At 57.1% G+C, this 25,336-nt stretch overlaps 10 protein-coding genes across 10 annotated transcripts; 5 read left to right on the top strand and 5 right to left on the bottom strand.

Annotated features, from left to right (window-relative positions):
* Positions 1-220: 220 nt before the first annotated feature.
* Positions 221-1,901, top strand: EX895_001414 (uncharacterized protein; the record flags this gene model as incomplete). The annotated part of the gene is made up of 2 exons (XM_029882013.1): positions 221-1,072; positions 1,161-1,901. 2 exons carry the CDS (start codon positions 221-223, stop codon positions 1,899-1,901), a joined length of 1,593 nt encoding a protein of 530 aa, XP_029741614.1.
* Positions 1,902-2,147: 246 nt separating this feature from the next.
* On the bottom strand, positions 2,148-6,209 carry EX895_001415 (uncharacterized protein; the record flags this gene model as incomplete). The annotated part of the gene is made up of 1 exon (XM_029882014.1): positions 2,148-6,209. The coding sequence occupies one exon, from the start codon at positions 6,207-6,209 to the stop codon at positions 2,148-2,150; it is 4,062 nt and encodes a 1,353-aa protein (XP_029741615.1).
* Positions 6,210-7,187: 978 nt separating this feature from the next.
* Positions 7,188-8,060, top strand: EX895_001416 (uncharacterized protein; the record flags this gene model as incomplete). Its single annotated transcript, XM_029882015.1, has 1 exon — positions 7,188-8,060. One exon carries the CDS (start codon positions 7,188-7,190, stop codon positions 8,058-8,060), a length of 873 nt encoding a protein of 290 aa, XP_029741616.1.
* Positions 8,061-8,210: 150 nt separating this feature from the next.
* On the bottom strand, positions 8,211-10,379 carry EX895_001417 (uncharacterized protein; the record flags this gene model as incomplete). The annotated part of the gene is made up of 1 exon (XM_029882016.1): positions 8,211-10,379. One exon carries the CDS (start codon positions 10,377-10,379, stop codon positions 8,211-8,213), a length of 2,169 nt encoding a protein of 722 aa, XP_029741617.1.
* A 2,893-nt stretch (positions 10,380-13,272) lies between these two features.
* Positions 13,273-14,529, bottom strand: EX895_001418 (uncharacterized protein; the record flags this gene model as incomplete). The annotated part of the gene is made up of 2 exons (XM_029882017.1): positions 13,273-14,370; positions 14,485-14,529. The coding sequence occupies 2 exons, from the start codon at positions 14,527-14,529 to the stop codon at positions 13,273-13,275; spliced, it is 1,143 nt and encodes a 380-aa protein (XP_029741618.1).
* A 542-nt stretch (positions 14,530-15,071) lies between these two features.
* EX895_001419 (uncharacterized protein) lies at positions 15,072-17,216 on the top strand (the record flags this gene model as incomplete). Its single annotated transcript, XM_029882018.1, has 1 exon — positions 15,072-17,216. One exon carries the CDS (start codon positions 15,072-15,074, stop codon positions 17,214-17,216), a length of 2,145 nt encoding a protein of 714 aa, XP_029741619.1.
* Positions 17,217-17,368: 152 nt separating this feature from the next.
* On the bottom strand, positions 17,369-19,057 carry EX895_001420 (uncharacterized protein; the record flags this gene model as incomplete). The annotated part of the gene is made up of 1 exon (XM_029882019.1): positions 17,369-19,057. One exon carries the CDS (start codon positions 19,055-19,057, stop codon positions 17,369-17,371), a length of 1,689 nt encoding a protein of 562 aa, XP_029741620.1.
* Positions 19,058-19,446: 389 nt separating this feature from the next.
* EX895_001421 (uncharacterized protein) lies at positions 19,447-19,832 on the top strand (the record flags this gene model as incomplete). Its single annotated transcript, XM_029882020.1, has 2 exons — positions 19,447-19,537; positions 19,639-19,832. 2 exons carry the CDS (start codon positions 19,447-19,449, stop codon positions 19,830-19,832), a joined length of 285 nt encoding a protein of 94 aa, XP_029741621.1.
* A 1,054-nt stretch (positions 19,833-20,886) lies between these two features.
* On the top strand, positions 20,887-24,030 carry EX895_001422 (uncharacterized protein; the record flags this gene model as incomplete). Its single annotated transcript, XM_029882021.1, has 1 exon — positions 20,887-24,030. One exon carries the CDS (start codon positions 20,887-20,889, stop codon positions 24,028-24,030), a length of 3,144 nt encoding a protein of 1,047 aa, XP_029741622.1.
* Positions 24,031-24,205: 175 nt separating this feature from the next.
* Positions 24,206-24,948, bottom strand: EX895_001423 (uncharacterized protein; the record flags this gene model as incomplete). The annotated part of the gene is made up of 2 exons (XM_029882022.1): positions 24,206-24,604; positions 24,676-24,948. 2 exons carry the CDS (start codon positions 24,946-24,948, stop codon positions 24,206-24,208), a joined length of 672 nt encoding a protein of 223 aa, XP_029741623.1.
* Positions 24,949-25,336: the final 388 nt, after the last annotated feature.

Genomic DNA, 25,336 nt, shown 5'->3' on the forward strand with positions numbered 1-25,336 from the left:
CCGACCCCCCTCTTTCTTTCTTCCTTCCATCAGCTGCACACGGACCATGCCTCTGCCGAGTGTGACAACCCTGCTTCGCACTTTCAACATCTTGGCACCATCGGCACTTCCGAGATTCGCCCTCTCCTCGTCTTTCTCCTACGGGCTACGAAACCATTTTCCCACGCCAATTAGTCGACGCCAACGCAACCTCTCTTACAGTCACATCTCGCGCATCGAAATGGCATATCAAGAGTCAGCTTCGGCATGGAAGCCGTCCAAGCCGAGGGGAGCACAGCGAGCATCCGATCACAAGACAGGTCCCAAGGGCGAGCCCATGACTCCCGTCCCGTCCGCTACGCTCGTCGTGCTGTGCCCACGGTCAAGCAAGGAGAAGGACGGACAACTGCAGTACGATGTATTGATGGTGCAGCGGTCGGCAAGAGATGGCTCGAGCTTTCGATCCGCCGTCGTCTTTCCAGGAGGCGCGCTTGATCTTGTCGACGAGACAGACGTTGAAGCAGCGTTGTCATCCCAAACCTCCTCATCCCCAGACAACAAGAGCAGCGAGATGGAAAAGTACATGCTAACCCTCAAGCTGTGTGCGCTGCGCGAAACGTTCGAGGAAACGGGTCTGCTTCTTTTACCATCGTCGAAACCCAGCCCTTGTGGTCTCCCAACCAGCCGTGCCGTAGGCCACCAAGAGGCTGGAATGTCAGCAGAAGAGTGGGCCAACGCACGTAACGACGTCCACCACAATGCACTCGACTTTGCTCCTTTCCTCCGCAAAGTCTCCAGCAAACTCGGCCTGAGCGGGTCAGTCGGATCGGGAGAAGGAGCCCTCCCAGAGCTTGCACCCATGGCGCACTACTCGAATTGGATTACCCCGAGAAGCGTTGTTCGGCCAGCAAAGCGGTTCGACGCCCACTTTTTCATCACGGTACTCGATAAGACGGATGTCTTTGGCAGCGACAAGTCTTTGCAGATCTCGGCCGATGGCTCAGAGACGCTGTCGTTGCGGCTTCAGACTCCTCGTGAGATCATGTATGCCGGCATCACGGACCAGATCTCTCTCTTTCCCCCTCAATTCTACGTGAGTGTCTCGATAGCTTACAACTCAACCTCTTTCAAAGTCCTTGTCTCTGACTTTGCCTCCTTGTTTCTTTTTCGTCATTGCGCAGATCCTCGCCGACCTAGAAGCAGCTTTGCGCGCCGCCGACTCCAGTGGTCACATTCCCATTCTGCCGCTCATCTTTGACTCTTCCCAAGCCACTGATCGCGCCACCCGCGAAGCCGAATTCCGTGTGACCCCCGTCGAAGAAGAAAGTCGTGGTCTACAAGGCCGAAACTACTCCTGGGATCGCAAAGACGCTGCCACCACCTCGACGGCCCCCCTCACATCCTGGGTGTCCGACACCAACGCACCGCTGTCCAACATCCGAGCCCTCGGCATCGACCCAGATGCGCAGTACCCTTCCGTCACAGCTGTCGAGCCCCGCGCCTTTCCAAAGGCGGGAGCGATGCTCGACATCAGCAAGGAAAGCATCGAGAATCGCACGCGAGCACAATCGGCAGAGAGCGAAGACAGCTTCGTCTTCCCGTTGGTCCTGCCTGGAGACTGGCAGGCTTCGCCCGAGCAGACCGAACGCGCGAGGAAGGGACTGTTCCTACCAGACACAGATGAACAGGCCGCAAACAATCCGACGGATTCCCGAGGTCAGCCGCACGGCAAGGGCGCAGCGATGAGACCGCTGAATAGGCTCTATGTCTCGCCACGACCGAAAGAGCAGGGCGGAGGGATGACGGTGCGCGGCGCCGTACGCAAAGGGCTGACGCATCTGCGCGACTTTCAGGTAGGCGTGCTGCTGGCAGACACTCCTGCGGATGATGGTGATAGCGCTGAGGTCAAGTCTCGTCTGTAGATGCTTCTCCCCGGGCCTCCACCTAGACGAGGAAGGATATGTTGAGCGAGAGTAAGCCCTAGAGATGCGAGCTGTCGACGCTCGCAGCATCAGCACTCAGCATCACGACGAGAAGACCAGCACAAAGAGACTTCACATGAAGCAATGCAACGCTATGATCGTACACACCCTCTGTTATTCTTGTGCTCATCAGTTACATGAATGTACATTGTCCATCTACTGCTCCCTCCCCACCGCCTACACCGCCTACTTCGGATCAGCATACGCAGCAATCGCGGTATCCAACAACCTCCTCTCCAACTCGCGCCACTTGAGCTTCACCTCATCCTCCACACTCTGCCTCCTCCTATGATCGGCTGCCTTGACTTTGGCCTCAAAGATCGCCGTAACAGGCCTATGGTCGCTGATCGTGCACTCCCACCTCCTGTACTCGAGACAGCGGATCCGGTCCGGGTTGTGGCTCTTGAACAGCACGCGGTCGCACCAGGCGGGGATCCTGTTCTTTTCGGACGAGTCCCAGTCATGCGTGCCGCGGTCGTACTTGTAGGTCGGCAGGAACGAGATGGGTGCTTCGCTGAAGTCTTTGAGTCGAAACGCCGGGTTGTACTTGAGCTCCTTGCGCAGTTGGTCTTGCTCCAGTAAAGGGGCGATCTTGCGCGCGCTGATGGCCGAGAGCACAGTGTCGCGCGAATGGTCGATACGGTAGTTGAGATCGCCCGAGAAGATACACAGTTCGTGATCGAGGATCATGCTTCCATCCCCACCGCCGATGTAGGCTGCCGGGTCCGCGTGTGGATCGTCGAACACGGCCGGGTACTCCAAGATGTCGGCAACATCCGCATTGCGCTGCTTTACGTGCTTCTGCCCTGCGGCAAGGTGCGAATTGACAAAGGCGAAGCTTGTATCCTGCATCACCAGCCGTGCGATGACGGCGCCCTTGTTGCCGTATCGGCCGCCCATGCCCGTCTTGGCCGTGCTGATCGCCAGCTCGCGAACGTTTTTGAACTCGGTCTGCTTGACAAAGACGCATGTAAATAGACCCACCAGCGACTCGGACTGCACGAGCAGGTAGCCGCACGTCGCGGGCATGGCATACCGAACAATCTGGATCAGCTTATCGTACCAAGCCCTGTACTGCCTCGACACCCGATCGCCCAGATCGTTGGCCTTCTTCTTACCCCCGCCCAACAGCAGGCTCTTGGCGGTAAGCTTCTTGCTCTCCAGATCTATCAGCTCCTGGAATCCAAATACGATGATATCCGGCGGTCGATCCGCAGCCAGACTGTCCGATCCCACCTGACAAGCGTTGCGCAGCATCGATCCAAACACCTCCATGTTCTCCGCCGACGTCTCGAGATCGCTCGGCGACGCAGCATCCATGTTGAACGTCACATGCAGCGTCTTGATGCTTCGATATGTGCAGAACTCGGCCTCGCGTAGCCCCTTCTCTGCTTCAATCCAGTCGTACGAGAGCGTTCCATCCCACAGATGCACCGCTGCATCGAGCCCACCAGAAGCCACCTGGAGTCGCCCAGCCTTCTCGATCCCGTGCTCGTCGACCTTGATGGCCGTGACAGGCTCCTTATGTGCGGTCCACACCTTGAGCGCGCGCCAGGGCGCGGTCTCGGTATCGAAGACCGAAATGGTGCCAGCTCGAGTTGCGACCCACAGATATTTGACGACGCCTGCAACAGCGGTGAGACCGTGTGGACCGAGCCTGCGCACGCCGACACATTCGTACGTCTGCCGCGACCAGATGGAGACGTGTCCTGAATCATGGCCAAAGTAGACGAAATTCGGGCGCGAAGGGATGACAGCACCGCCAGTGACGACGCCCACCCCTTCAGCCATGTCGGGTGGTATGTTGACGGCTTTGGAAGTGGCGTTGAAGGGCTTGTCGTCTGCAAATGGGTTGTAGATGCGGATACGAGGGCCTTTGCTGCCGGCATAATCCTTGGCGTTCCTCTGTGCTGACGGGCCGGCCGATACCCAAAGTTGCGTGCCAACGACGCAAGCATGCGAGCCCTTCTCCATGGCGATGCGCTGCGTGATGGGCGGATTCGACAGACGTAGCCCTGCTACAGCTGGATCTGGGTCCGAACTCGGAAGCCACAGCGAGATCTTGCCACCCTCGTCCAGAGAGACCATCTTATCGCCGACCCTCTTGAGCAGCTGGATAGGGTCCGAATGAACGTTCTGCCGCGAGTAGACCACCTGCGCCTCGGCCACGTCAAGCTCCCAAATATGACCGTCCTTGGTTCCGCACCACAGGTATCTGCCCTCATCCGCTGTCTCTGAATGCGATCGTCTGCCGATGGCTGGTACAGGAGGCTGACCGTGATCCGGCGGCCGAAACTCAAGTGCTGTCAGCTTGACCTCCTTGGACAGATGCTCGCCCACAGTGCATAGCTTCTCTCCGACGCCGCTGGCCGACTCTCCTACGCGATAGACTTTGACCTTGTCACCGCTTCCCGTAACGACTGTGTGTCCACACACAGCGAAGCACTGGAAGCCCTGTTTTGCGTACGTGCAGCAATCTGGGTTGAACTTGGGTGCACGGCGATTGGCGTGCGAGGTGTCCGGCAGTCCGCTCGCGGTCATGTCGGCAGTGGCATGCATCCTACGAAGCCCGCTGGGAGCCTTGAAAGAGGACGACGGGGAGAGAGACGAGGCAAGCTCGGACTCATCTTCTCCCTCCGAACTATCCGAGCCCTGACGATTTGATCTGAACTTGGAGCCGAAGCTACGGCCGATGGAGTCAGACTGTGTGACGCCCGCGTTCCGAATTGGAGGCGGAAGGTGTGTCGATGCTGCGTCCATTTCGTTGGGGAATAGAGTGTGGGCGTGGCGCGGAGACCTTGCAGTCTTGGAAGAGACTGGAATTGGTGTGGATCTTGCTATGACCGTCTGCGAACGGTGGAAAGGAGCTGCGGATGATGCTGAAGGTGTGCTGCGCTGAGGCGGAGGCATGATGGCTGATCCATTCTGGGCTGCATTAGCTTCGCCACCTGCTGGCCTGCGAGCTGGCAGCGGAGGAAACTCGGCCTCGGCTTCCGAAAGCACGCTGCTCAGCAGTGGAAGTTGCCCGGTGCTCTTGGAGGCGCTTAGTCTTCTTCGCGATGGTGCATCCACATCTAGGGATTCAACCGCTCTAGATGGCAGTGGAGGCGGCGGGGCCAACGAACCCTCTGGCGGCGACGGAGAGACGAAAGAAGTGTCGATCTGCCCGGCAGGGATGTCAGGAGCCGAGCCGGCACCCGAATCGAGAACGATGGAAGCAATTGAGCCAGGCAGCCTGGATAGGCTCTCTGAAGAGCTGTCTGTCTTGAGAGGCCGCGGCGGGACCACTGGCGGAGGCTGTTTGAAAGGATTGTATGGCTCAGAACCTGTGTCGACTGTTGGCGACAACTGCTCGTTGGAGCGAGAGTATCTGAGAAAATGGTTGCCACCGGTAGAGATGCGATTTGGTGTCAAGCTGGCACTGGCGCCTTTGCTGTTGCTGGTGCTGCCGCTCTTTTGCTGGTGCGAATGATGGCCAAACATGCTGGCGAGTGACGAGACACGGGTGGACGAGCCTGAAGAGAGGCGTTCGAGGTCTGCGTCGTCCAGAATCTGGATGCCGTGCGCGTGCGAGCTGGGTTTAGGTGGGCGGGGAGGGGGCAGCTTGGCCTTGGTCGGACCTTCTGTATCAGATGCAGAAGCTGAGGCGTTAGCCGATACGACCGCCGACGTGGGGAGACTGGAAGCAGTCTCGCGAACGCTGTAGGACTTTGGCGTCAGCAGGGTAGGACTGGGCTCGCCAAATTTTGACATTGGGACTGCGTGTGACTTTGCGGAACCCAAGACTGGGCGCGAATGGGACGCATACTTGTCTTTGCTCACAAGCTTGCTGAGCTCGGTAGTGGAGGAGTTGGGGCTAAGCTGCGCAGATAGGGCAGAGAGGTCGGCTGCACTGATTGTTGTTGGACCTGGATGCGACTGCTTTGCAGAGAGTGTGGTTGTGGTGGGCGTGGATGCCGACGTAGAAGCATCGCCCGCAAAATGCAAAGGCGGCGAAGACTTTTTGGGCTTCTGAGGAGCGATATGACCAATGACAAGCTTCTTCTCCGCCTGACCGAATGTGTGTGTAGCGCTTAGATCCCTTTGGCGGGCGGTGGTGGAGGAGGTGGTGGAGCAAGATCGCTGCCCATAAGCAGGGCGGCTGTTTTCGGACTTGGAGAGCTGTTCGAACCTGGAGCGCAGGTCAGAGACGGCGCCTGGAAGAGCGCCAAACTCGTCTGGTTCCGGACTTGCTGCTTGGTCCGCCATGGTGCTGAGTTCTCGTCGCTGATACGGCTGGATTTTAGCCTTTAGCTAAATAGCACGCCTGCGACCATTAGTTCCGGTAGCGACGACAAGAGCTCAATGTGAGTTTGCGAAGTTGCAGCGATAAGGGTTTATCCTTGCCATCTGTGCTGTGCCGTCTGGAGCCTCGCTACGGCTTGGCAGTGGACAGTGAGTAGTGGTTGATGATGATTGAAGTGTTTGAGAGTAAAGTGGCATTCTGAAAAACCAGTCCGTGACATCAAATGACAAAATCCCATTCGGACATCCCACATCAACAGACGCGATGCGGCGGTGCAAGCGCATGAGCCTGCAGCAAGGAAAATGGCCGACGATTTTCGGCACGCACACACGCTCACAAAGGGACGCGCCTTGCTCCGAAGCGACAGGCTTCTTGCTGGCCTTCAGGATGGAGCGGCAAACATGGGGGTTGGGCTTCAACCTCAGCCCGAGCACTCCATTCGTTCAGTCGAAGAGATAGCAATCCGTTGTCGAGGACCATTGGCGCTGACTAGACCGCGCCCGAAGTTGTACAGCATCGACCGTAAGAAGAGACTGTGCAGAGAATGGCTAGCCATCAGCACCCTGAACATCAGCGTCAGCGAGCACGACTTATCGGATTACTCATTCCGACATTCACCCACTGCCTTTGTTTCAAGGCAAGTTGTGCGTGATGTGCAGAGAGAGGCGGAAGTCATCCGAAGCATATGCCGGTAAAAACTCCACACCGAGAAAATCCCGTGATTCGGGTTGGAGCGGCCGTGCGTCCTCGCTTGCTTGTCTGCCATCCAACACCGATTGTGGCTTGTTCCGACAGCAGAGCATCACTTGTCCGTCGACCGTTCGGCATCCATCGTTCACCCATCGGAAACTCCGCTCGCCATATCTTTTGCTGCAGAGCTCCAATCACCCGTCGAAACCTCCCGCTCGCAGCACGTTGGGCTGCAGGAACTCCAAACAAGAATGGTATTGGCAGCCGTAGCCCAGATGAAATCCACGGGCGTGATCGCCGACAACCTCGCGCAAGCCGTATCGATCATCCGCTCAGCCGCTCGAGCGGGTGCCAAAGCCATCTTCTTACCGGAAGCGACCGACTTCATAGCACCGACCGCCAACGTTGCCGCTCTCACACGCTCCGCAGACAACGTCAAATTCGTGCAGGGCCTCCAATCGGCTGCAAAGGAAGCAAGCGTCTGGGTGTCGGTAGGAGTCCACGAACCTCCGTCCAAAAGCCAGGATGACGCTGACAACTCGAACAACAACGGCCGTTTGCGATGCTACAACACTCAGCTACTCATCGACCAGCACGGCGAGATCTTGGATAAATACCGGAAGCTGCACCTGTTTGATGTCGACATCAAGGGTGGATTGAAGATCCTCGAAAGCGATTCAACCTTGAAGGGCAGCGAGCTGCTGAAGCCGAGGCAAACTCCGTTGGGCAAAGTCGGACTCTTGACGTGCTACGACCTCAGGTTTCCCGAACCATCGCTCTCATTGAGAAGGCAAGGAGCTCAATTGCTTACCTACCCATCGGCATTTACCGTAAGAACAGGCGCAGCACACTGGGAAACATTGCTAAGAGCTCGCGCCGTCGAGACCCAATCCTACGTTCTTGCAGCTGCTCAGGTGGGAGCACACGATGGCACCAAGCGTGTCTCGTGGGGTCATGCGATGATCGTGGACCCTTGGGGATCCATTATCGCCCAATGCCCCGACATTCAGCCATACAAACCAACCTTCTGCCTCGCCGACATCGACCTCGGATCGCTCGAAAACACACGCAAGGAAATGCCGCTATGGGAGCAGAGAAGAGACGACATCTTCCCTCAAATCTAAGCGTCCACTTCACAGATCTTTCAACTCGACCCAACTCCACAGATACGAAAAGGATGCTGAATAGAAATACATTGCGAAAGAAGAGAGAAAGGAACGTACATAGAGCGGGCAAAATATTTAAAGACTGTGAAGGGCGGAGAACCACTTAATTCAAACCGATCGGTTCTCAACGGTACGCTGAGTAGGCGTGTCAGCGCGGGCCAAGTTCTTAAGTCGTGAGCTGAGCTCTGTTGCATCGAGCTCAAACTTGGGCGCGGGCGGCGCGCTAGGGTTTGCATCGAGGCGCGTGATCACAAAACCGAGCCAACCTTCGCTGCGCTGAGCCGAACCGCCTAGTGCAGTGTGCGATGAGCTTTTGCTCATGGTCGGATTCTCGCTGTTGAACCGCATGCGTTCGCCGGCATATCCATCTGCATTGGCGACCATGACGACGGGTGGGCTTCGCTGTTGCGCAGATTGCTGCTCACGCTTGCTATGCTGCTGACCTGCGCTCGGCAGCGAGCGTGTAGCACGGCTGAGTGCAGTTGCGACGGCATACTGAGCCCACAGGGCTAGCGCCAATGGAAGCGCGGCTTGGACCACAAAGACGCAAACGTACGTTACCTGGTCACGGAAGGAACCTACCGCCGATGCGTGAGGGTCAGCCAAAGTGTCGGACGCAGCGAGAAAGCGAGGCGACGTGAGCACCCCTGCAGCAGCTGTTTCGGTGAAAAGCTGTCGCTCGCGACTGTGGCGGTAGAAAGCGGTGCGGCTCAGGCTGCGGAGCGCAGCCATGGCGATGAGCACCTGTCCAAGCACGTGAGCACGAAGGAGACGCGAAGCGAGGTCGATCACCCAGCGCTTCTGCAGTGCTAGTCCCAAGACACCAACAAGAGCAAAGACCGACTGCGCGAGCATGAACGCGGTCAGAGGAAGCGAAGCGGCGTCCGGGTGCATCGAGGTCTCGAGTGCGCAGACGCCTACGATCAGGACGCTGAGTGCTGCGAGGGCGACTGCAACCAGTGGCGTGCGCACTGACTGCGACCGTGTTGACATTTCACGCGTGGAGTAGAGTGTGGATGACCTGGAGGAGCCACTTCGTGCACTGCAGATGGACTCATTTTTGGCGATCGATGCCGGCAGAGCAGGGCTGGAAAAATTTGAAGTCGACAGGCTGCGATGCTTGCGCCACGACTGCGCCCGGCGATGAGTTGCGGGAGGCTCGTAGACCTGGCTGGTAAAGTTGAGGCTGGGTCTGTTTGGCGCGGCTTGAACGGGAAGGTCGCGGTCCTTAGAGCTGCCCTGTCGAGGCAAGTCCGGCGACATGGTTTCAGGCGACTTGGAAAGGGCAGGTGCCGTGGCAGGTTGCGCTCCGTGGAGTAGAAGCGCAGGAGCCTGCTCGTCGACGTCATGTATTCGGCGATCGAGCGGCGAAGCGCCTTCCAGATCACTATCGTCCTGGTCATCCACAGCAACACCCAGTGTGTCGACATCAAAGATGGAACGAAGCTCTTGGAGGCCGGCCTTGAGATAAGGCGTCGTAGTGGAGTGGATGGTCTGGTTGAGAGCGGTGATGCTCATTCTTCGTGACACGGAATTGGACCACCTTCTGGCCCTTCGAGTCCAGGTGGAAACGGTGTGGTCCGACGAAAGATTCTCCATGGCGTTAGGAAGATCGCTTGAGCTGTTGACCGAGAGATAATGGGCTCCACCTATCAGAGTGCTGCAGTCGGAAGCTGCGGAGCGGAGCGAGGTGGAGCGCGACAGGGTCGAGGTTGGGCTGGTGAGGCTCGGGGTGCTCGACAAGGACGATGATGGTTCGTCACCGAAAAATGCGAGGAATGGGTTGGTGAGCGTGACATCGCGGTCAGCAGCGTCCGCATCTGCAGAGCCGCGCGGGAATGGCGCAGAGGCGCCTGTTGCGTCCGGATAGCCAGCTGCGTGAAGGTAGCTTCGCGAAGGATGCGGCCGGCGCATCGAGGGCGAAGCCAGACCTGTCGGGGAGAGGGTGCGAGTGCGCTGCTCGGGGCTGGTGGGGAAATGGTCGTCATTGCCGGAGAAGACACGACGCTGTCGAGAATAGGCGCGAAGCGTGTCGCCACGCCTGGAAGGGCTAACAGGGCCGTCGCGGAATTGAGAGACAGCGTCTGAGCTCTCGGATCCCCTGTGGTCAAGTTGGATAGGGAGGGCAAGCTGATAAAGCATGGAAGTGGTGGAATGATGACGCGAATGGGTCGACGAAGCGTCGCTGACCGTCTTGGATCGTCGGACGGCCGGGACGTAGCGCGATGGACCCGATGAGGGCCCTGCCTCGTTCTGAGCCCCTGCACTGTGGCTCATCCTCTCGACGTGGCCCAGCGTTGTGTTGTGAATGAGTCACCGATCTGAGCGCTCAGAACATAGCGTGAGTGTCCGTATGCTGAATGGCCGAAGTTATCGTTGCTGGAAGAGATTGTCGATACGAGCGTCGCTCAAGCGGTGCCTCTTTGCCAAGGTGGGGAAGGCTACAAGGGTGCGGTGCTAATGAGGAAGATGGCGGCGGTGGTGGGGTTGTTTTGCTGATGATGGTGATGGTATGAGGAAGGGACAGCGAGCGGTGCAGGATCGATGACGAGGAGATTTGAAGGCGAGGTTGCCTAGTCACCACAATCAGGCGACTGCAGCTGTGACAAAGGGAAGCGAACCGCCAAAGAGAGCTTTGACCTAGGAGGTGGGCTGAGGTGCCGTCGTGCCAAACGGGATAAGCGGCACACTCCAGGGTCAGTCACATTTTTGACACTTTGATCATGACAATTTCAGTCAGCAGCAGCAGCGGAGGCGGAGACGCAGGTGGCACAGTCGCTGGGCGCAACGGAAGCCGACGCTGTTGCGAGCGAGCAGGGCCGTCTCGGGAACAGGTGACCGTAGAGCAGCCGAGGTGCCAGAATCCTGAAAGGACCCTTCCCTCCTTTCGGGGCGTGCAACGGTGATGCACGACGTCGCAAAAAGGCCAAGCCGGGCCACTCTTACCAAGAGGAATGAGGTAAACTTTTAAATATTTAATTATTTAATTTCCAATAAACTCAACCACACTAGGCCTCGCCTCTCGCTTGCCGTTTGTTCCCTTTCAGCGCTTTCGAGTAAATTGAATTCAAGGCCGCTTAGCGCAAATTTCGGCTGGCCATGCCACCTTGGTTTGCGCCATATCTCCCTCTCCTTCGTTTGCATCGTGCCCTTTCATCGACATACAAGGATTTGACCACACCGTCGCAATCAAACTCCACCATTCACGACACAGCCCTCCCCAGCGATAAACGCGGTGGAAGGTGGGGGGGGGGGGGGGGGGGCGGGGGGCAGTGGTTGTCTCCCACCCCATAGTAAGCCGCAAAGAGCCGACAAGAATTTGCTTGGAATGCAGGTTCCGAATTTCGAGGTCCGCCATTTGCCCATGGTTTTGTGTGCATTTCACAAACCAGATGCAAGCAGCCGCGGTCGGCAAAAGGCAGCCGTCAAGGACGACGCGAAAGAAAGACGCCTGGTACAAAACTCTGAATGCGATCTCGGCCATTGAGAAGGATAAGCTGTGATGCATGAACGCTGAGAGGAAGAGGCCGTTGCAGAATGACGCCCGGTGGTGTCTCTTACTGCGATGGATTGCAGAGCCAAGTTAAGTCGGCGGCTTCGAGCAAATCATGCGATCTTTTGAGCTTGCGCTTGGCACCGGCGCACGGCACAGCCGATAATACTGTCATTGTTCATGCACCAAGCGATGTCTTTCTCTCTCTCTCTCTCTTTCTCCCTCTCATTCGCAGCCGATCCCTTGCTCGCTGCATCAATCACGGCAAAGCACAGCATGCTTGTCGAGTTGCTTCTACGCCTCTTGCCATTTCTTCCGTTGGCTGGCTTGGCCGCTTGGATCGTCGCTCGCAGCAAGGGTTACACTGCATTTCCAAGCAACCGCGTTCCTGAGCTCTGGATGTTGAGATCTTTGGCATGACCGACGGGGACGTCAAGCCACGATGCAATCATCATCGCGCATTCCCCGTTCCTGCTTGCGATGTGCCAAGCCAAAGGTCTGCGTCAATCGCAGCTAAGACTGATTGACATCACCACCAACACCAATGACTGTAGCTAGCTATGTGAGACCTCATGGAATGTTGATGACGGTCACGAGACCCTGGCCCTTACTGTATTTTGCTTTTTTTTCGCCGATGATCCTCGCTCTACTCTCGGGTGAAAGGCATCTTTGGTGACGACCTCTCGTCTCGTCTCGTCTGTTTTGCCCTCGCTTACCCCGGAATTGGAACCTCGCTCGCCGGTAGGTCTAAGCCAGAGACCGGAATGCGCCACAGTGCGTCCGCCTATTCCATCCGCCGAGACTCTGGCTCTCCGCATTGTACCACTGCCCACACAAAGAAGCGACGAAATGCTTGGCATCTGGGCAGCACACCAAGCAACAGCGGCAGATTCATGCGCCCGCGCCGGTCTATCAAATGATGATGATGCTTCGTTGCTTCGGCCTTTTCATGCCTCTGGTTTGCGTTCTGTGGGTCATCAGTGTTCCTTTTTCCGATGCAAGTCATAGCTCGCGACGACGTCACCCCGCACTTCCCCTGTCTCGTCTAAGTCGTTCGAAGCCTCGTCACCTTCATTTTGACATCTGCTTCGGCGGTATACGCTTCCAGACGTGATCGGTTCTCTACATATCACCGCTGCCATGTCACGTGGAAAAAAAGGAACTGCAGCACCTAGGATTCCCGCGTGGTCCCCCACCGCAGTACTGACTAGGCGATACCTTGCTTAACTTCGCAGATCGGACGGGATGCGGTGCTTTCAAGGTTCTATGGCCGCAGATGCTGGAATCCCAGTTTTACACCGCTATAATGGCTCGTACGCCCTATAAACCGACACAGGTCGGTCGGTCGGTCAAGTGGTTGCGTCTCGTTTGGAGTGTGGAACACAGACCCAAACGAAGGTAAGCTGACCGGCTTCGGGGGTTTCCTCTTGATTCACACCTAACTTCGAGGGTGACGTCCGCGGCAGCTTCATCACAACCGCTTATTCATTGAACTTGCTGGACGCGAGGACAGAACCAACATCCCATTTCAGCTCAGTCATGGTCATCCACGCTCTCCTGGACGCAAGAGCCTTGGCTTGTACGATGTTTGTTCATTGTCAGTGAGCATCGTCGAAGCCTCGCCAGGCATGAATAGGCAGATTGCGAGGGCAGATCAATCCGGGCTGGCCTGCTAGCTCAACGTCCGATGCGCACCACCTTCTTTCTCTGCCTACGACCCAAGTTGAGCGGATTCATGGGGTCCTTCTTCTTTGCTGCCGCTTCCTCCTGCTCGTCGTCGTCGTCGTCGTCGTCGTCGTCGTTGCCACCGAGACCCATGCTGCCGAGCATTCCGCCCAATCCTCCAAGTGCATCGGCTCCGGGCATGCCCGGTGGCATACCACCCATGGCTTCAGCTAGGTTCATGTTGAGCAGACCGCCTTCGATGGCAGGCGAGTGCGCCGGAAGACGTGCTTCCAACGTAGGCGGGAACCGCATGCGGGCCAGTCGCTCTCGGATCGGGTTCGGGTTAGGGTCTCGCTTGGCTTGAAGGATCTGCTTGCGTTGCTCCTTGGTCAGCGTCGGCTTGGAGGGACCGGCAGTGCTGCTCGAGGCGGTAGCGGCAGCAGCAGCCGCTTTGTTTTTGTTCTTCTTGGACGATCCTGCAGCGTCGGCGCCAGTGGAGGGGCCAGCAGCGGCAACCTTTGCATTGTCAGCCAGAGCTTGCTTCTTGATCGTCGAGGGACGAACGCGTTTCTTGCGGGGTTCGATCGCAGGCGGTTTTCCTCCGCAGTTGGGCTGGAGCGTCTCTGCAATGGCGTCGAACAGCTGCTTCTTGCCGGGGAATCGACTGTTGATTGGTTCGCCGTCGTCGCTGAACAGCTGCACCTTGACTCGACCCGGATTCTCCCAGTCCTGAGGATGCGTCTTGTACGGCTCCTGAACATACTTGAGTTGAAGTCGGCCGACAGCCTTGGCGATCCATAGCTGCGTAGGGAATGGGCTCGACTTTTCGTAGGAGACTCGTCGGCAACCTTTTCCGTAGTGGCGCTTGGCGTCAAAGTAAATGGGATAGACGCTGACCCACTTCTTATGTTCTCCATCGCCTTTGGTCTGCGATCCGCTAGAGCCAGCAACTTCAAGATCTGCTGGAGGTCGGGAGGAACCAAAGTCGCCAGAACTAGGAGCCTGGCCCATCTGCTCCATCATTTTCTGGAAAGCGGCCATCTGGTCTGCTTGCGGAGCACTTCCCTGCGCCTGAGAGACGGCGGGCGACGTGACGGTCGGCAGGTCGAACTGTATCGCAGCGAAGAGCAACATGTGAAAGATATTAATAGCAAGGATCATCAGCTATCAGGCTCGTTGTGCAAAGCACCGCGATTTGCACCGTGCAAGGGATGCAAAACTTACCTCAAAGTCGTCGTCAAAGTCCTCTACTGCTGCTTTGGGCGGCATTTTCAAATGTTACTCTGGAGGCCAGTGATGAGAGCAGGGCGTCTTTGTGTCGTGATGGAAGGGTGAATCGAGACGATGCCCGCAACTAGACGCACAGTCGATACTGCAGATGGAAGCGCCACGTGACTCTTGCGCTTTCCCATTCGAATTATCTCGCGCGAGTGGAATGTTCGCAGGGAAGCGCACGTCAAAAGTGTGGAGGCTAAGTTCGTAAAGGTGATTGTTACATGTCAAGCTACTTCCTCCTCGTCCTGGTCTGTATCCATCATCGCAGAATCAACCAAAGAACGCTTCAACGTTCCGCTTGTCCGTCATCTTCCGCCAAAGAGGTCGTATTCGGTCCTGAATCGTGATTTGGACGAGGTGATGGCCGCGAGGCTTGCTTGATTGGCATGTCTCCGACCTGCTTCCGCGTCTGGCCCCGACAACGATTACTTTCCGCTCGAATTCTGCGCCCACACGCAGCAACTTTCGCCAGGCCGCCTGCAATTCACAATCCGATCGTGTCTACCCTCGCAACACAGCTGCGATTACGCTCCACGATGCAGCAAGGCGCGCAGATCCACTTGACCGAGCAAGAGGAAGCCATCTGCCAGCTTCTCGACCAGACGTGCTCCTATATTCATCGCGAACGGCCCCACATTGAAGGCGTCGACTCGACCCAAACGAGCGGAGATGGCTCTGAGCCATGCGAGGCACGCATCGCTGGTGGCTGGGTCCGCGACAAGCTTCTCGCCCGCGACTCTGATGATCTCGACATCTCCCTTTCCACTTTAACCGGCAACGCATTCGCACTCTATCTCAAGCACTACCTTTCATCGCCCACTTTCGCAGCATCACCCCTCGCACGATCCCCGTTCTTCAACGATCATGGCTCCGACATGGGTCGCATCGGCAAAATCGCCGCCAACCCAGAGCAGAGCAAGAACCTCGAAACGGCTACAGCACGTGTGCTCGGCCTCTCGCTCGACTTTGTCAACTTGCGCAAGGAGACGTATGATCCCGGCTCGAGGATCCCAACGATGACGTTCGGAACACCAAAAGAAGACGCAGAGCGTCGCGACATCACCATCAATTCGCTGCTCTACAACGTGCACACGAGACAGGTGGAGGATCACACCGGATTGGGCTTGCAAGATCTGGCAAGCGGATTGATAAGAACTCCGCTACCTCCGCTCACCACTTTCCTCGACGATCCGCTACGAGTGCTCCGATGCGTACGCTTCGCGAGTCGCTTTGCGTATGAGCTGCATCCTACCATTATTCGCTGCCTCACAGGTGCAAATGTATCAGGCAACACGACGGACGACGCAGAGACCAGTATCGACCAGCTTGCCAGCCGCGACGATCCGAGAATTTCCACGCAGGGCAGCGGAGGGGTCGAGAGTGGACGAGATCAGATCCGTGATGCTCTAGTCAGCAAAGTGTCAAGGGAGCGATTCGGCATCGAAGTCGACAAGATGATCAAGGGACCCAACCCATTGCTCGCGCTTTTCCTCCTTCATCGCTTGGAACTGTTCCCGCTTGTCTTTCATCCTCCGCCGACTGCGGGTAAGCTCTACCTGGCTTCAACGTCCACCCCACCAAAAGAGCTCGGTCGTCCTGAGCCAGATTCGGTAGCACTCAACGCGGCTCGTTTGCTCGATGCCATTCTCGCTAACAAGATGCTCGAAGGTGTCTCTCCGGTCAATCAGTCGGTTCCGTTGGACAATCTCCGCATCGGCGACGGCCGAAATGACGCACCGAAAGCGGACATTTCGCGTGCCTTTTCGTCCATCCCACCCTCGCCAGTCCCCAGAGCCGTCCTGGAAGCACTCCCTGCCGACCTCCTTGCCAGTTGGAGTAGCGCCTCTCTCTCATCCGAAGAACGGCGAAGGCTGTGGATCTCGGTTGCCCTCCTCCCCGTACGACACCTGATCTACGAAGAAAAGAAGAACAAATTCGCATGGGCGGGCGAAAGCGTCATCGCCAACGGGCTCAAATTGGGCACGAAGACGCTGAAAGAACCTGTTGCTGCGCTCCATCGATGTATGTATCTGGTCCCACTCGGACGCAAGGTGCTCTTCCCAGAACAGCCGCAAGTCGATGCTGACCCCGAAGAGCTGGACAAGATGCTTCACCTGCCACCGGGATTGAGCGTCAAATCTCGCCTCGCGCTGCTACTGCGCAGCCAGCACGTATCCAACGGCTTGCTGCAGCTTCGTCCGGAGCCTGCCCTGCTCATCTCGTTTATTTCCGAACTGATCGTTATGTGGCAGCAACACACCGGCACTTTCGACGATGCAGCCACGCTCGCTACGCTGCAAGCGCAGGCGACCCAGCTAGCTTCCGAGTACAGCCGATTCTGGCGACTCATTACGCAGTGGAACCTCGTGGTGCGGGCAGACGAGAAGCCCGTGCTGGACGGCAACGCGGTGACGACGTGTCTGGGCTGCCATCCGAAACTCATCTCTCAGATTCAGATGTATGTGTTGGCTTGGCAGTACGATCAGGAGCAGTTGGGTGCAGAGGCCGAGGAGGCGTGCAAAACGTGGCTGAAGACAGAGTGGGAGAAGGGTGGGATTGTGCCATTTGATCAACGACCTGCGCCGCCGCCGAGCAAGGGGGACAAAGCGAAGAAGAAGCCGGCAATGGGGAAGACAGGTACGGACGAAGGGGACCGTAGGAAGCGACAGAAGAGCGAGTGATTGCGATTCCACAGAAATCAAACGACCACCTCTTTCACTCTCCTTTCTGCCAGGTGTGATGTGTGTTTCACTAATCTGACTGTGTAGCGTCGATGAGCAGTAACTGTGACTGCAGGGGTATATGACACACAAGTGAGAAGGAAAGCATGGATTCACATGCCTCTCCAGACCGTCAGCGAGTCCTGGTCCGGATCGTTTGCTTGATCGTTGGCGCCATCGATCTCGTCTTCCAGATCCTCAATCTTGCGTGTCGTGTTGTGAAGGCTCAACGTAGCCAGGGGTAACACCGACCACTTGGGCAGCCACCTCACGTCAATATCCCGCCAAACAGCTCTTTCATCGTAAAGCTCGATGAACTCCTGGTCCATGCTACGACTCTTGGGCCAGCTGAAGCGTCGATACTCGTCGAATATGGTGGTCAAACTCCACTGTTGCAGCTTCCTCAAGCAGCCTATCAAACACCCTGTGCGGTGTTTGCCCTTGTTGCAGTGGATGAGGATCGGGTGGTTGCGTCGATCCATGATGGTCATGAGGGCAGCAGTGATCTTGTCGGTAGGGATGGATACGAAGGGCTCCTTGTTTCCGGGAATGCCGAACTGGAAAAAGGTAATACCGTTCTGGTCGAGAAATGTCGAATTGGTCTCCGGGTATTCCTCGAGGATGAGGGTGAGCACGGAGCGCAGGCCGAGCGTGCGCAGGAAAGGGAAGTGCTTCTTCTTGGGGAAACTCGAGCGGTAGACGTACGAGTTGACCATTGCAAAGTTGTCCGGCGGCAGCAGGTCTTCTTCAAAAGAATCGGTGGGCATGCTGTTCGAGGCGTTGAGCGACGTGGACACGCCAGAGGGGATGCCACGAGGCACGGAGGTTGTCGTGCCGGCACTGGCCGTGGTGCTGGCTGACATTGGTATCGGTTTTACAGCGGTCCCGCCCGTGCCGGCGAGGTGTCTGGAATCTGAAGATGCTTGGCTAGTACCTAAATTTGAAGTTATGGAGCCCGCAGAGGAAAGAGTCGTGGTGATAGGAATCGAAAAGCTGCTGCCGTTCGACTTGTGAGTTCGCGATACTGCCTCCGAGAGCGAGGCGGGCGAGCCACTGCGGTGGAACGACTCCATGGTGGACGTAGAGGATGTCTTTGGCGATGTCACACGAGACAACGGCGCGGATGACGGATTGAAAAGCGATGCCGAAGAGGAGGAAGAGGAGCTTGGTCTGGATACGCTGTTGAAGCTGCCGAGAGAGGTGGACGCGATCGATGCTGATGTGTTCGGCCGCTTTTTGGTGGATGCCGCATTTAGAGCGCCTACTTTGCTCGAAGAAGCCTCGTCCGGCACCAGTGGAATCCCTGCAGACCTCAGCTGCGGATACGCCGACAGCTGCGAGAACCAAGGCAGCTCCTCTTCCAAGGGAGCAACTTCGGACGATACAGTTCGACTGTGAGCCGAGCTCGAGGAGCTGTTCGGATCGGATGGGCTGGCAGCTCCGACGGAATCGGATGATCCCGACGCTGCAGCTAATGTGCTGGCCATTTCGCGAAGGTTGATACCGTTCTGCACAGCTGTGATGGCCCCTGATCCGGCCTGTACAGCAAACGGCTCGGCTGCTCCGTTTGTGTTAGCATTCCCTGACCCTGCCAGTGTATGGTTGACGTCGTCAACGCCATCGTACTCGTCGATACTGTCGTCTGTCCGGACTCGATGCTCGCTCAAGATCCGCTGCAGGAAAGCATACGGTCGCGGCTGATCTTGACGTGGGATAGTTGGATTCCGTCGACAGTAAAAGTTAGGGATGTCCGCATCTGCTGCTGCGCCGTCATCCTTGTGCTTATCCTTGCCCTTTCCCATTGTGAAGTATCGAGTTGGAGCTGCGGAGTCCTGCTCGCGGGTCGATACCTACCACGACTTATAGTGATGCGAGGATGACTGCCTCGAGTACCACTATCCGTAGAAAGAGTGGATACGAGCTGAGCGCTGTCAATTGGCTTCGTCAGAGGATGCATATTGTTTGAGCGGCTCTCAATCATTGCCGTCAAGCAGGATCGTCCGAGTTCCGACATGTGGAGCTGCAGGGTTCGAGCGGCGTCTCTCTTTTCTGTGCCTCTTTTTATTTTGGCGGCCATAGTTTTCTCCAAAAAGTTTCTCTCTGTGAAACCCCTGTTTACCGCAACATTCTCCTCGACCGTCTTACCACCATTGCTCGACGCGACCATCTACACTTAGCAACAAAGTCAAAGATGGCACAGGGATTCAAGCCAGCAAAGCCGAAAAAGGCGGCAGCCTCGCCAAAGTCCGGATCCAAGGCCAAATCTGGTCCAAAACGTGGTCGTAAGTAGCTTTCCTATGTTGCAAAAGGCTTGCTGATCGAAGATGCAGCCTCAACTGACGTCTTGCCTACTCTAATCGCTTGGCTTCTTATCAATGCACAGCTCGAGTGATCGCCCCAAAGAAGAAAGCGGCAGTACAGGCGGCCAAGACCAAGCAAAAGCAGACCGCTTCCATTACCGCCAGGATCGAGCAAGAGATGGTCAGCCGTGCTTCCAAAGGTGGCCCGCTCACCATCATGAAGAAAGCCGCCGATGGCGATGCAGACGACAAGAAGAAGAACCAAAACAAGAAGTAGAGACAGCCATCGCTGCTTCATTGCCATCCGTTCGCTTCTATCATCTCCAGCCTTTCCTTCTTCCGGTTCTCACGTCTAGGTCCGCAGAACTCGACATCGACGTATCCCATGGCACCAAGTTAGGAGTGATTCTTCCCGAGCGAACGAGGTCTGTTCTTGTATCATCTCGAAGCAGGGGTAATGGGCTCTCGTCCAGCCATGTTCGTGCTCAGCCAGTCGGAGGTTAGGTCGTTGGCAGCCGTCTTCGCCCATCATCGTTTCTCTCTGTACTTTTAGTCGCCTTTGCATCATTCTCTCTTCCTACGCCGATCTGTGTGTTCGTCGCTGATGGCCGTATAACCCTCTAACTTATCTGCCGACCCGCATTGCAAGTCGAAGCCCACTCGGTGTAGCACTTAGCACATGCTGTTGCGGCACGAAGGCAAGTGAAATGATTTGAACTGTTAAACCGACAAGAAAACTCGCACCAAGTGATATCACGTGATGACCCACGACGCGAAAATAAACACTAGCAGAACGCTGTAGTGCAACACATTTTTTTTTAAGCAGCGGCGCCTCTCTGATGCTCTTTCTTGCCCGCCACAACCTTACAGTTTCGAAAAATGGGCTCGCTTGAGGGTGCAGACAGGCAGATCAATGAAAGCAGCAGCGAGAAGAGGAAGCGCACCGGCAGCCGTCCAAACACGCGCTCGCGGTCTGGTCCAACTCCACAGACTGCCAATCACAAAAATTCAAGCTGAGCTGAGTCGGCTCGGCCAGACCAACACTCTCTAGCAGGCAGGCAGCAGCTCCATCCAAGCGCGCAGCTGCCCGACCGACTCCCTGACCGGATCGCCTTCCTCGTCAGCATCCATCTTCACCTCCATCCCCAGCTCTGCCTGCAACACCAGCACCTTTCGCACCTGCGGACCATCTACGGTGCCCCTCTTCATTTGGCGCTGAGCCTGCCGCCAGCGCGCTCACTCCAAGACGCGAACCCAGGCGTCCTGAACCAATCGACTCGTCTTCTGACCATACGTATCCTGTCAAGCATTAGCTGACTGACTCGCTCGAAATGCCGTCTCGACATTCATCCTCGTCTTCATCACGAGCACCGCTCGAGGAGTCGCGCGTCGCCAATCGCTCCATCTCAGCCTCCTTCTCCGGCACCAAAGCCTCCCTGTCCTCCAAATCGTCGTCTTCCAAAAAGGGCTCCTCCTCAGAACATCAAAACGCGTCATCGACCAAGTCGCGTTCCGCGTCCGGCAAGTACCGAGGTCGCTTCGATGATGACGACGATATTGCTGAAGAGGAGGATGATGACCGCGACGACGGCGATGACTACGACGACGAAGGCGAAAACGACCACCGCCAAAGCAATGCACGTAAAGTTTCTGGGCCACCCTCCAAATCCTTGTCCAGACCGCCTTCGGCACCGTCTAGCCGCCAACCATCGGCATCCAACAGCGCCAATCGCTCCATCCTCGCACGATCTAATCCCAACGCTTCCATCCTCTTGGGAGGGGCTGCCAATACATCGGTCGCCTTCCAGAACTCGCGCGTCGCAGCTCTCGCCAGATCGCATGCCGTCGTCGACGCTTCTTCCATCATGCGTCCGCGCGGCCAGGCTGCTCACCCAGGCGCGAGCGCCGCATCCGCCAACGGGGATGCAAAGGGCGCGGCTCCTGCGGGCGCTTCTCTCCGCGTAGACACGTCGAGCTTCGAAGAGTGGATGAAGATGGCCACGGACAACAAGATCAACTCGACCAACACCTGGTCTTTTGCCCTCATTGACTACTTCCACGACATGTCGCTCCTCCGCAACGACAGCGGAGACGGCAGCATCAACTTCCAGAAAGCCTCGTGCACCCTCGATGGATGCGTCAAAGTCTGGACCTCTCGTGTCGACTCAGTCGTCGTCGAAACGGGAAAGCTCCTCTCTGGTTTGCAAGACGACCTCGACCAAGCTTCACGCAAAGACAGGCGCGGCAACGAGGACGGCGACGACGATGCCGACGACGACGATGCTGACGATGGGAACGGCAACTCGACGCGAAAGCGCAAGAGGAACAAGGAGGCCACCCTTGCGAAGACATTTGGCCACATTCAGATCAAAAAATTTGACCTTGAATTCACCGTCGATCCCCTCTTCAAGAAGACTTCTGCTGACTTCGACGAGGGCGGCGCCAGTGGTCTGTTGATGAACCATTTGGGTGTCGACTCTTCCATGGCTGTCATCTTTGATGCCAGTGACGTAGCCGGCGTCGGCAGCGACGAAGACATGGCCAGAATGCTCTCTGTAGGAGAAGATGGCGATGCCAGCGAGGAGGCCCCCCGTCCCGCTGCCGAAGAGGATGAAGATGAGATTGTTGACCTGTCCAAGCTCGCGTCCAAGTGGCTCGACTCGGACGAGTTTGGAAACGTGGACGGAGCTTCCGGTGACATTGCTTCGCTGCTCTCGCGCCGTGTCTTGTGCCCAACACTGTGCAACTTCCGCTTCTCCAAGGATGATGACACTCCCTTCGGTGTCGGTCTCGACGAGTTCAACCAGCAGACCTTCCACACCGCCACCCATGCCGACACCTACTACGACTCGCAGTATGCCCCAGGTATGCGCGCACAGTCGGAGGAATTCATCGGCGCCGGCTTCCACGACGAGGCTAACCCCCTCATGGATGGCGCGGGTGGCGACGGCGACTATTTCGAGAACGACATGGGCGGCCCCATGGATGACAACGAAGACGATGGAAACGACTTTTTCGATGCGCTCGACAATGCGCCCGCGTTCCACCATGGCGGTCCTATTGTGCTCGATGGCACCACTGGCGGAGTCGACAGCTACGGTCCTTTCGACCCTTCTGCTGGTCCCTCTTCCGAGCTCGTCATGGCCATGGCTTTCAACCCGTCCACAGGCATGCCTGTCGATGGCGCCGACGGCGAAAACGGTGGTGATCTGTTTGATTACTTTGACCGTCGGCTCATGCGCAACTGGGCCGGTCCCGAGCACTGGAAGCTTTCGCGTGTCGCTGCCACGGGCCCCCCGGCTCTTGGTGCCTCGACGGGCGCTGCGGCGCAGGCGGCAGCTGCTGCTCGCAAGGAGAGCAAAAAGAGCAAAGAGCCATTTGTGATCGATTTCCTCTCTGAGGAGGGTGCCGTCAACGTCAAGGAGATTTTCGAGAAGCCCAAGCAGTCGACTGCCATCACCCTTGCTGCGAGCGCGCGCAACAAGATGGCGAGTCTCGCTGCGTCGTCGTCCGACGCCTACTTGCTACCCGAGGATCGACACTTCAGCTCGAAACAGCTGCTGCGACTCTTCTTGAAACCAAGGGTGGCAATCAATATGCGCCACAAGGGTCAGCAAGCGGCGGGTGGCTTTGGTGGCGATGCGCAGCTTTGGGCCGACGTCGCTGGCGATGCCGAGGACGGCGATGGTGCCGATGGCGGCATGCCCTTCGATACGCAATTCTTCCACGACGCTGACGATGGATACGATGCAAATGCGGGCGGCTTGGGTGGCCTCGACGACTCGCCAGCCAACGTCACTGCCGGCGGCGACGTTGAAGATGAGGAACTTACACAGACGCTGCAGGCGCTCAACCGAGTCAAGCCAGAATACGTCAACTACGCCAAGAAAGCGAAACGCGTTGACGTCAAGAAGCTCAAGGAAAACATCTGGAAAGAGCTCGGGATCCTCGCGTCAACGGAGGACGCTGCCTCACTTGCGGCGAAAGCCGAAGCAGCGGGTGCCGCTGGCGACGAGGGTGGCGACGTGTCTATGGCTTCGACCCTTGTCGAGGCAGAAGCAGCTGGCAGCGTCAAGACGTTCGAGTCGGTGCTGTCCGGTCTGCAGAAGGCGTACACGCAGGATAAGATGGAGGAGATCTCGACGTCGTTCTGCTTCATCTGCTTGTTGCATCTGGCCAACGAAGAAGGGCTGGCGATCAGCACGGGTTCCGAAGACAAGATCGAGGCTCTACGTGCCAAGCGTGGTCGCAACAGCACGACTCCGACCAAGGCCGATGCAGCGGGAGGCCTCTTTGGTCGCTTGACTGCAGGAAGAGTCATGCGCAACAGCAGCGAGGACGACGATCTGGGAGGAGAAGATGACGGCGAGGAACCAGCAGAGGGCGAGGAGGGTTATGAGGAGGACGAGCTGCGTGTGGGCCAATTGTCGGCCCTGAGGATCATGAAGGATCCCAGAGCCTATCGCTCGGCATGATTCCACCTGTACCGTGTAATCTATCGTCCTGTTCCCAGTGCGTTGTACATCTACAGATGCTCCTTTATTCACGACCATCCCCACTCACACATGACCAGCTTTGTTGTACTATGGGCGCGCATCCGAATGGGTAAATCTTTTTTTAGTGGTATCGTTTTGGTCCCTTGTCGCAGAGTCAAAAGCCCAGCGGGTTGAGCTTACCATCCTGGTCGGTCGGCAGTTTCCCCTGCTCCCTCTGCAGCCACCAGTTGGTGTCCCAGCCGTCAAACACGAGCCCCAGTTCCCTGCTGGCCGAGTCGGGGGAGTCGGAGCCGTGGAAGCCGTTGCGCGTGTCGCCGATGCCGTACCTTGCTCTGAGGGAGTGTGGGTGGGTGTACTTGGACATGTAGGCTTTTGTGGGGCCGAGGAGGGTGCGCCAGCGGGCGATGGCGTTGGGTCCGTAGAGCGCGAGAGCGAGCGAAGGGCCGGAGATCATGCCGAGGATGAGACGGTCATAGTAGAAGCGGCCCCGATGCTCAGAGTAGAAGGCATGGGCGTCGGTGGATGTCCAGAATAGACGACGGCTCCGGGCAACCTGAAGAGATGCGAATTGGAAGGGGTTAGAGACAGGTGGGAGCGTGGAGGAAGAAGGGGCGGGCAGCTTACGTTGAGTCCGGATTGCTTGATCTCCTTGAGGATTGCCGAGACGTCCGGCTGGTAGGCGCATACTGACGGCTTGATCAGGGCTAGTGTAAGTTGGAGTTCTTGCGGAGGATTCTGGTTGGTGCGGCTCGATATATGTCGCGTTTGTGAGGCTCTGTCTTGTGTTCTGGTGACCGTCGATATGGTGCTCGCAACGAGGTGGGACGAGAAGGAGGAGGAGCTGGAGGAGGCAATGCCTCGGAATAAGCAGCTGGAAGAGCTTGCTATTGATTTCATAACCTATTTGTGACAGAATCTGCTGCACAAGGGTAGGGCTAGATCTTGACGATGATCAATTAGTTGGCAAGGGGCGTGGACGGTGAACGAGCGAGGACGAGGGGATGAAAGGGTGGAGGAGGTGCAGTGAGGCTTCACTGAGGTGACTTTGAATTACATAATCCTACTCTCCCACTCACCGGAATGCCACTGCTCGGCTATCGGAAACGCGCATTCGAAAGCCGTTTAGATTCGCCCCACGCCAATGCTGGACCTTCCCGCAGCTTGTCATTCATCAACGTTCATCGTCTTGACAGTACATATCCCCCAGCATCCTCACGCGTGGCTTCGGGTTCTGGTTTTTCCGATCGAGGACCAGCAACAACACGACGACCAGAGAGGAACATCA

Source organism: Sporisorium graminicola, chromosome SGRAM_11 (assembly GCF_005498985.1).
Source record: "Sporisorium graminicola strain CBS 10092 chromosome SGRAM_11, whole genome shotgun sequence".
Taxonomy (NCBI): domain Eukaryota; kingdom Fungi; phylum Basidiomycota; class Ustilaginomycetes; order Ustilaginales; family Ustilaginaceae; genus Sporisorium; species Sporisorium graminicola.